The following is an 11,209-nucleotide window of genomic DNA, read 5'->3' as shown; positions in this document are numbered from 1 at the left end:
TGCACTCTCTACGCGTATCAACCATTGTAGGTGCCTATCTTTAGTAGGGGGGAAAGCCCTAAAAATCTTAGTAGTATATCTCCGAATAAAGATAGGTCTATTTAGGAGGAATGAATGAAGGGTAATATAGATGAATCCTCAGGTAACAAGGTATTTCCAAATTTTTTCTTATTCTGACCCATAAACGGGCCTAAAAAAGCATGGGTAGTACCATCTGCAAGGGTAAAAGGAAGAAGTACCTGAGACTGAAAAATCTTAAGGTTTGCTTCCTCCATGCCTGGGATAGGGACGAAAGTGTCATCATTATCCTTCACGGTGCAGACTGAAGCATTGGTTGTTAGCAGAGGAAGAACTTGCATGGACGATGCAGTGGCCATTGTAGGAGACGACGTAGAGGCCATGGTAGGAGATGATGCAGAGGCCGTGACGGGAGAAACTGCTGATGCTACGGCAGCAGAGGTTGATGCAGCAGAAGAAGCCATGTCAAGCAAAGGCTGGAAGAGAAGATCAAAAACCAGAGCAAGGAGAGTAACGAGTAAACAAGGAAGCACTAAGCAAGAAAGTTTGGGCACAAGAGTAAGAAAGCTTGGGCGCGAAGGAAGATAAGAAGAGAATGGTGAAAGTTATTTTCACCTTAGGGTAAAAAGAGTCTTAAGAGGGTGAATGGGCCTGAGGTAAAACGGATCCATAAATTTGATTCAAATTTTAAAAACCAAAATTTGAAACAACCGCCAAGATGTTAGTACACAGACAGAGTTATGGGAAAATGTAAGCATGTGCCGTCAGAGTAATCAATGTCAAATCAAACGGTCAGTGTATTAAATTGATGGTCAGAAATAGGTTTTCATCGAAGGAATCACCAATTAATATAAAGTAAAACAAATTCGAGAAAGCATCGAAGATAAACTTCGACAGGAATTCAATTTTCTTCCACCTGGGATGTTCATCACAACTGAATTCCTAGGGGGGCATTTGTTAGGGCTACTCAAAAATCATACAAGTCGAAAGTTACATTGACAAAGCTACTCGAAAGAAGGATAAAAGTCAACACCTGCTGAGAATGTATAGGGAGCCTTACTTGTTCGTGCTCGAGGTATGATCGAATAAGAACAATGACTGCTCGAAAAAGTGAGAGGTGGTTACTGGAGGTTTTTTGAGCAAGTTAAGTAGTTACTTGGTCGAAATAATAAAAACGTGGACCAACGGTTATGAGGAGTTATATTTTTCAGCCCACATAATGGACGTAGTGGATAGCAGTTATGCGACCACAACGCATTTACACCAAAGTAACCGCTCTCGAGTGTCTCTATAAATAGGAGAAGCATATCCCTTTACGGAGGTCAGAAAACTCATACTTGAACTGAACTCTCAAGAACTCTCCGCCTGCAGATATGACTTCCATGCAAGGAATTGTTTTTGAGTATGACTACTTCTCGGCCACTTTTCTTTTCTGCTTTTAGATTAGTGTAGTTTTTCTTCTTTTTTCGTAGTTATAGATTGTTTAAACTTCAACATTGTAATCATAAACGTGATCATTATGAATTGAACGAGGATTTGGAAACCAATTTTTGGTGATTTTTGTCGTCTACTTTTACTCTTAATAACGCCTAAATTGAAACACTTTGGTGCTAGTTCGAATAAAAAGAATTCATAAAACAAATTCCACCCGTAAACAATGCCAAAATTAAATTTATAATAAAATCAAAGTTAGTTGAAAATACTATTTTAGAAGGTAGAATTGAACTTGACTCTTTATTAGGGGTATAAGCGAGTATGGATAATCCGCGAATCCGAATTGACTCAAACCAATCCAATGAGTTTGGATCGAATTTTTTTCAGTGTTTGGGTCGGACCCAACTCAACCCAATCAAAACTCGGTAGTGTACGGTTGGATAACGGATTTTTTGTTTTCAACCCGTTAGTGACCCGACCTAACCTAGTAATATATAATAATAATAATAATAATAATATTTGAATGATTATTTGCTTAAGATAATACTCACTATCACTCTTATTTAGTAACAAGTTTTGTGTTTTAGGTTGATAACATTGTAACAATATAATATATTTATTTTAAATTTTATTTTATATTAATTAATGTTCATTTTTTGAGTTGATAATAATGTAACCAATTGATAAATTTATGCTAGAATTTAATTTGTATCATTGTTTGTTTTATAGGTTGATAACATTAAATTTGTAACAATGTGTCAAATGATTTACATCTATTTTAAAATATTTAAATTTTTACAATAAATAAATAAATAAAATAATATTGACCCGATTAACCCAACCCATTCATGATTGGGTTGGATTGGATTGAGTTTTTTAAAAAAAAAATTGTACAAATTCAACCCAACCTAATCCAATCTATTAAAGTTTGATTGGGTCGGATAATTGACTTATCCAAATGCGATCCAATTCAACCCGCTTACACCCCTACTCTTTATAATGGTCAGCTTATGTTTTGTTGATGCTAAATTTGCAAAACTCCACAGAAAGAGAACATAATTTATTAGAAAATCACAAGAATTATAACTCAAAAATATGAAATTTTTCGGGGTTGTATATCTTTCATCGTTGAATATTCGCTATTGTTCATTCTCTTTTTAATTTAATTAATTCTTTTTTTTTGTTTTCTTTAAAGTTGTGTTAGTGGCTATTTGATGTTGATTTGCCACCTTCAAGAAATACATGAAAAATACATTATTTAAGTTGAGAGGACTTGCAAGAATGAAAGATGAAACTATAAGAGGAAAAAATGAGACTTGCTATAAGATTATATTTCTTATTATTTTGATTGTTCATGAGATAAGTATTGCAATTATGGAGGTGATTCATCCAATTTCAAATATACTCAACCAACTTTAGTTGATCATGTTTGATTTAATCAACTATATTTTTCTCAATTCATTATTCTATAGTTAAGTTTGTTTCCCTCTACACTTAAATTTTCTTATTATATTCTTACTTCTTTTAAGTTGAAAAGTAATTGCTTCCAATTGCGTGTGTTTAAGTGGAGGTGATATAAATAGGAGATTTTACATATGAATCAACTTCTCCCTTATACAATAATGCACGACTCTTGATTGAATATTTATTTATGTATAGTAAATTTTTAAAAAATAAAATTGTCACTCTTAAAAATGTATAAAAACCATATTTAAAATCATCTTATCATATCCATTCATTAAGAATGTCATACGAATAAAAAAAATTCCAATAAAAGGATGACTAATAAACAAGGAAAAGTTAAAATTGAAAAGGTTATTCTTCATTTTGATCTCCAATTATTTTTATTTTAAATTGAATTAATGGTTCTATAAAATGTTAATTTCATATATTGCAGTTTGCTTGACAATGATTAAATTAAAACCAACTACTATTCCAATATCATATTAAAATTTATATTTTCTTTAATTTCTTATTAATAATTTTTCAAATTTAGAATTTATTTTTTTAAGTAATAAAAACATAATACTAGATGTACACGCAGTAGTATGTATACCAATACCATCAATGTCACTAGCTGTAAAATATATTTTAAATTTACATATCTTGTTACGTATTCTGAAAGGTCATGAACTTTGAAAAAATCATACAAATATTAATACAAAATGTTTTTATTAAGGAGAAGTAAAGTAAGAGCTTTATTGTCTTGACCCACTCTATTTGGATTTAACGTAAGTAGAGTAATTGAAAATGAAAAGTAACATTAATTCTTTGAATTTTAATATAATTACAGTTGTATCAAATTCAAGACCAACTTCTCTATGCGGTGGTATTATTCAAATATGACATCAACATCATTATTATTATTTTTTGAACCACAAACATTAATGTTGCGTTGTTATCCCGGAGAGTTGAGGCCTGAGATTCTACGTACTATCTAATGGGGATATTAAAATTGCTCCAAGTTACATGTGATAGATTAATTCTTATATTAAAATGGTAAACCAAAACTAAATATGTCGAACTCATTTTGTCCATAATAAACTTCAAATCATATAACCAGTTACCTAGCTTGTTAAACTTTCCTTAGATTATATTAATTATTACATATGTTGGTCTGTTCAACTTTCAAATCATATAAACATATACCTTAATTACTTGTGAAAACAACATTGGATTTAAAAACAATGTCAGACTTCCCTTTATAGGAGGCAAATGTATGGTGATATGAGACATATATATAAAGTTAGTTGTATCGTATTTTGCATTTAGATTGACTCAATGCAATTATATAACGGAACTTCTATTAACTTATTCAACGTTTCCAAAATAATATATATAAATGAGTTATTGAGTAAAATAAATTTATTAAAATTTATTTTTAGAGTAAATGATTATATATATATATATATAGTTGAGGTATCAAATTATTCTAAAAGTAATTTTTGATAAAGTTTTTTACTCAATAATTTATTATATATGTTGAATTTTAACAATTCAACCGTTAAATTAAAAATTCTTAATTATAAAGTAAGTCTACAAATTTTTAAGAAATTTGAAAATTATATGATACTTTTTTATATAGATTCAAATTAATGTATAAAATATTTTTATGATTATTCGTCAATTTGAATTAATAAAATGAATTATCAAATAGTTTTCAATTTAAAAAAAAAACTTGTAGAATAAGTCAATAACTCATATCAATAACAGTTGTATCATCAAAATTTAATGTAGAACATAGATTGTTAAGTGAAGTAAGTTTAGGTAGACTTATTCTAGAATAAGTGGATTCATTCTCTCTCTCTATATATATATATAGAGAGAGAGAGAGAGAGAAAGAGTAAAGGGTTCAAATGACACCGGTATAACTTTTACTAAGTGTTACACCACTCAATAACTTTATACTAATTGTGAATTTTGTAAATCCAACCGTTAGATTGAAAGTTCATATCACTTTATATGTGTATATCAAATTTTGTTAAAATTGAACAACAATTTAAAGGTGATCAAAGTGTTCATATTTTAGTATATTTTAAAATGAATATATTACGACAATTTTATTTTATAAGAATGAAGTATCAAATCATTTTGGATTAATATAAAATTTTGTATATATGATCTAAGTGATATGAACTTTCAATTTAATAGTTGAGTTTACAAAATTCGCATTTAATATAAAGTTATTGAGCGGTGTAACACTTAGTGAAAGTTACACCGATATCGTTTGAACCCTCCTCATATATATATATATATATATATACACACACACACACACATACATTCAAACATACATATACACACAAATATAAACATATAGATACACACACACACATGTAAGAAGGGAGCCACTTATTCTAAGAGAAAATTTTGATAAATTTACTCCACTTAATAAATCATGTTCTATAACAAATTTTAACAATTCAACTGTGGAATTAAAGGTTTGTAATGCATAGATCAAATTTACAAATTTTTAAGAAATTAGAAAACTATATGATACTTCGTTTCATCAATTCAAATTGACGGATAAAATATTTTTATGATTATCCGTTAATGATTATCTATCAATTTGAATTAATGAAATAAAATATCAAATAATTTTAACATTTCTTAGATTTTTTTTATTTGATCCATGCTTTAAGAACTTTAAATTCAATAGTTAGATCGTTGAAATTTGATGTAGAACATGTATTATTGAATGGAGCAAGTCTACTTACTCTCCAAGAGTAAACGAATCTCCCTTTATGTGTGTGTGTGTTTGTGTGTGTGTGTGTGTCTCTCTCTCTCTCTCTCTCTCTCTCTCTCTCTCTCTATATATATATATATATATATATATCAAAAAGGGATCTACTTATTCCAATTATAAGTCTTGGTAAAGTTACTTCACTCAATAATTCATTATTTACGTTGAATTTTCATGATCTAATCGTCAAATTAAAACTTTTTAATGAATAGATTAAATTTATAAATTTTTTATCAAATTTGATGACTATTTGATACTTCACTATTTAGATTCAAATTAAAGTATAACATGTCTTTATTAATATATGTCAATTTGAATTTTTATAATGAAGTATCAAATAGTTTTTGAAATTTTGTAAAAAATTGTATATTTGATCTACTCATTAAGAAATTTTAATTCAATAGTTAGATTATTAAAATTCAATATAAATTTTGAGTTATTGAATGGAGTAGCTTTTGGGGAGAGTTGAACACTAGGGAGCACTCTAATGGGTATGAGCAAAATTAGATGAGTAATTGATACTACATCATAACTCAAAACTTTTAAGGTATCAGGTTGATGAATCTTTTTTCACTTATATACTATTCAACATGTCTAACTCTATTTAGTATCATATCTTGAGATATCTCACTTAACGTCAGTTAAACTGCAAACATCTAGGAAATAACATTAGTTTGTTGGAATATTTTGATGTGGTTAAATTAAGCTTGAACCAAAAGTGTAGACTATTTTCCATTTAATGCAAAAAAATTGCTATCATGGTAACTGTATCAAGCATCATCAAATCAACACGAATCAAAATTGAATTCAGATCCAGATCTTTAGAATTTCACAAAAATGAAAAATGATATCGCAATCTTTGATTTTTGTGAAATTCATGAAAGATAAATAGTTGATTTAGGGGATTTTAGATTTAGATCTAAAATGAAATTCATAATCAAATTTAGATCTAAGAAAAAAACTATTTTTAATCATGAATAAACAAATTTTATATCTAGAAGAGAATAAAACAAATGAAGAATTTGTACGAAAAAAAATTAAACCAAAACTCGAATTTTACCTCAATTACTGATACCTCAAATTGATAAGTGGATTAGTCAAGTGTTTCCATCAATATGAATTGGGAATAAAAATAGAAAAGAAATTTGTGACACAAACACACATGAAGAGCAGGGAGAGAGAAAGAAAGAGAATTCAAAAAGCTTGTGTGGAGAAAAGATATAGAAACTAACATTAAGAATAATAAAATAATTTCTATTACTTTCCTTAAAAAAAATTGGAGTATGATGAGTTAATGATGAATTATAGTTAACTTGACCGAGTGACATTCTATAAGACCGACAAGATGTAGTTAGTGTCAAAATAATTACAGACAACTTTAAAATTGATAATAAATTTAATTTAAACTTGACTTTTGTTATTTAGTGTTGGTCTTTAGTCGAGTCTAATGTAGAGATATTTTCTTGTAGTGATCAATGTATTCTTATAAAAATCTATTTTATGTGACTTGTTTATATCTAATAATCTAAATCAAATTCATGTACGATTGAATATATCAATTTAGCATGTTTCAAAATTATACTAACCAATTATGTATAAATATAAAATATTGCCTTGAGTACGGCCTAATTTGTTTAAGTGAAAAAACGAAAAGAGATTATCTTTAGAATTTGCAATGAATAATCCACACATATAAAACTATAATAAAATAAGAAATTCAAACTCATATAAATTTTTATTCCATAAATTTTCAAATAAGTCATTTCACTCATACATCAAGTTATTTCCAGAGCTCTGAATGTTTCTAACACGCTCATCAATTAAAAATATGAAATAAAACACCCATAACATATGACATTGGGAATATAACACAACACATTGTTTATTGGAAAATTCCTTGACCAGGTGATAATATTCTGTTGGGATCAAATTTAGCTTTTCTATCTTTGAAAAGTTTCCATTTGAGGCCAAAGTGTTCCACCCATTCTTGATGTGTTTTGTTACCGGCAAGATATTCCTTGATCTTAATATCTGCATCTTTACAGAACTGTAATATTTTTTGGTTTTGAACTTCATATTTCTCCACATTTTGAACCGCAAAACGAAAAAGATTTACAGAATAGAAAACATCTTCTTTCGGTGTAACTGCTGACATCCTATCATCCCACCTGTGAATTATCAACATATTCATTGAGTTTAATTCTCACACATGTAAACATCCATGTAGATATGATAGCAAATAATTTGGATAAAAAATAAGTTGTTCCCATTTCATGTCCATAGTTCTCTTAATAAAAAAGTAACATGTGGTTAAAGAAATAACATGCTTGATCTTCTAGTGATGCATCGTTTTTCTTGATCAAAAAGTTTTTGGAAATGAGATATTAAGACAATAAATGATTTCTTTTTTGTGCAGGGACATTGTTCATACAATGTTTCAAAACTGATAATAAAAAATTAATTTAAATGCGATTTCTGTTAATCAAATATTATTTTAACATGGTTGTACATAATTTTGATAAATCTTTTGCCACTTTTTTAGTATTAATTAATCTAATAAACTTACTTGTTTCGATTCATGGGGTAGACTAAACAACCACCGGGAGAAATATTTTGCTTAAGAATAATGTCCTTGAATACACCTTCATTAAAATCTGAGATTTGAGAACTTGGAACAAACATGTTCAGCCAAGGATGAGGAACATCCCAAACTCCTTGCGACGTAAGTAATAGCTCCGAAGCATGAACTCTACCCAGAAACTCCTCGTATGATACATTTTTTTTAAACATAAATGTGGGTAAAAAATTTAACCCTTTGACCAAATTTGCGACTTCCTGCTCAAGAAATTATTAAGAAAAATGAGTTTGTAACGATATTTGATTTGAATGAGTTTGACATATGGTATGGTCTCTCTTGGATTCGAGAATCTTTTGTATTTGTTATTAATAAATTGACTTAATCTTATAAAAATATAAAAATTAAAAAGATGTACCTAATAAACAGCAAAAACTACAATTGTTTCAAAGTTACCTGTTCGACACGTGCTTCATTGTTGTTGTCATAATATTTGGCAATCTCTAAGACATAGATAATGCCATATTGAGTTACCAAGGAAGTTATTCTTTGTTGATCAGAAGGTTCGTAAAAGGAAAGGTCTAGTGGCGATTGATTGATCAGTAGAAGTTGACCTTCTATATAATCTGCTGCATTAGTATCACTCCTTTCATTAAATGAGATCAAATATTCTTGGTCTTTAGAAAATGTCGTGAAGTTGTTGTAAAGCAAATGGATCCAATAAACCTGCGAGATAAAATAAAGCCTTTAACATGATTTTAATTCTCATAAAATAAGTAAAATTTGATTTTAATTCTTATATTTTTTTTTCTAATTTTCAAAATAAGTAAATATTGTTTTTATCATTAATAAATATATAAATTTTGATTTTAGTTCTCACAACATATATTTTTTTCATTATTATTTTATCACTAAAAAAATCAAATAAAGTCATTATTTTTTTTCTTAATTAATATTTATTTTATGATAAATAAATAATTTTTTAGTGATTAATAAAATTTTTAGAAGTATTATATATTGACTTGATATTACATTAACCGTTGTGAGTAATACTTAATATTATTACTTAATTTTTTTAACAAATAAATAAATAATTAAAAATAATTATATAATAATAAGAATTAAAAATAATAATTCTTAATTTTAAAAGGATAAAAACAAATCTTTTACAAAGTCCTAAATTAAAATTTATTTATTTTGTAGGAATTAAAAATAAATTTAGTTATAAAATAAATAACTTAACAAATAGTGGGGATTTTGTAATTTCAAGCTTTGTCGTTGCAGATAAAAGAGATAAATGAATAACTTTGAAGTCTTTTAGTTTTGTTCATCTTTGAATATCTTGTGCTAAAAAGTGGACCCACAAGCTTTTTGTTTACGACTTAAAAGATAATGGGATTGCACATTGTTTAAAAGTTTATAGAATTTTTTTTTATTATGTTTATGTTTTAAATAAATGACTTGTATATTTAAATATCCATCACTTGTTGCAACAGGTGTTGGTATAAAAATTAAAGTTAGAGAATTAATCGGGTTATCAAACTTTTGTGCCATCTTAGTTGGCAACTCTATTAGCCATTTCAAGCTCTTGGATTTGAGGTGGATACCTTTATATCTTTGTCATCAACTCACAAAGTTCAAAGCTTGAGAATAAGAAACACACAAAGTCAAAGGCATAATGATGTTATAGGATTATTTTTTGTAGCTTGATTATATGGATATGCCAGATCATAGATTGATTATTTCTACTAATTAATTAATCAACTACTTGATCTAATATAATTTATTAACTTGTATCTTAAAACTAAAAGAAAAAAGTTTTAAATTGTGATTGTCACTGATATTGATGAGAATCATACATTAATTGTTTTTTTTTTCCACAACAGATTAATTGTAGTTTTTACGCAAAAGTAAACTTGCATGAAAAGGGACAAAACGATACTTGCCCTCGTAGGTGAAGGTCTTAGAGGTATTCTTGCTCTTGTTATCACTCCAAATTGACCTAATCCTCCAAGAACAGCATAAAATACTTCTGAATTTTTCTCGGGAGAGCAAGTCACAAATTTTCCTTTCCCTGTAAAGACCACATATAAAGTTTATATGCGGAAAACAAACATGCACATACTCATAGAGATGTATTACAGAAAAATAAATAATAACAGAAAATGAACTTATTTTCATGTAACGTACAATGGTAGCAGAAACTATTTAAGAAAAAAAAATCAAATTAATTCATACAATGCCCTAATTAATCATACCTGTAACAACATCCAATTCAAGAACATTGGAGATCTGTGGTCCCAACAGAAAGGTTCCACCATTGATGCCAGCATTAGAGAGCGTGCCCCCAACCGTCAAATACAAATAATCAGTAAAAGAGAGAGGAGTGAGTCCATGTTTAAGGGTTGCATTCAACACATCAATCCACAATTGCTCACCACCCACATCAGCATAACAACCCCATGAACTCTTCCCATCACAAACAACCTTAATTCTTGACCCATGTTTGAAAGCATTTAGGTTAGTCATGTTCAGCACCACCCCATCTTGCGTCATGGCTTGACCACTAACCGAGTGGGCTCGCCCTCTAGTGGCTATGGTGAAAGGAGTGGGAAGAGAGTTTGAGAAGTTTATCAAAGCTGAGATATCTTCAACGGAACATGGCTCAAAAACTGCTTTTGGGGTTTTGTGAACTATTTTCCCGAAATCATTTGAGGCTAGTGAGAGGGCTTGAGGGTTTCGTGTAAACTTTGGAGCAAGGTCTTTGGGTGGGTGGAATGCTGACAACCGTCGTGGATGTGATTGTGCTGGTGTGAGCAATATGCTCAATAGCCATAGTACGATCGTAACTTTTGAAAAGACTATGTTGCTCAACATTTTTCTTAGCTAGGAGGGACAAAAGAGAATTAATTTGGGTAGTGTGCGATTTCTTCCAATTA

The 11,209-nt window shown here is 28.9% G+C and overlaps 1 protein-coding gene across 1 annotated transcript; it reads right to left on the bottom strand.

Moving 5' to 3' along the window:
* Positions 1–7,404: 7,404 nt before the first annotated feature.
* On the bottom strand, positions 7,405–11,209 carry LOC109815785 (cytokinin dehydrogenase 2). Its single transcript, XM_020380581.3, has 5 exons — positions 10,529–11,209; positions 10,217–10,344; positions 8,727–8,996; positions 8,262–8,530; positions 7,405–7,863 (listed from the first exon to the last, which is right to left on the bottom strand). The coding sequence occupies exons 1-5, from the start codon at positions 11,145–11,147 to the stop codon at positions 7,578–7,580; spliced, it is 1,572 nt and encodes a 523-aa protein (XP_020236170.1). The 5' UTR covers positions 11,148–11,209; the 3' UTR covers positions 7,405–7,577.

The sequence above is a fragment of the Cajanus cajan genome, chromosome 1, assembly GCF_000230855.2.
Source record: "Cajanus cajan strain Asha chromosome 1, NIPB_CcT2T_4, whole genome shotgun sequence".
Taxonomy (NCBI): Eukaryota; Viridiplantae; Streptophyta; class Magnoliopsida; order Fabales; family Fabaceae; genus Cajanus; species Cajanus cajan.
The sequence above is the reverse complement of the archived record's forward strand: the minus strand, read 5'-3'. Positions and strand labels throughout refer to the sequence as shown.

Bases quoted from the DNA above. Each gene is read 5' to 3' on its own strand.
- LOC109815785 (XM_020380581.3), bottom strand. From the start codon at position 11,147: ATGTTGAGCAACATAGTCTTTTCAAAAGTTACGATCGTACTATGGCTA. The intron at 8,997-10,216 runs GCAAGTATCGTT...TTTATCTCGCAG, and splicing joins TAAGACCTTCACCTACGAGG to GTTTATTGGATCCATTTGCT. The intron at 7,864-8,261 runs GTAAGTTTATTA...GATAATTCACAG, and splicing joins TACCCCATGAATCGAAACAA to GTGGGATGATAGGATGTCAG.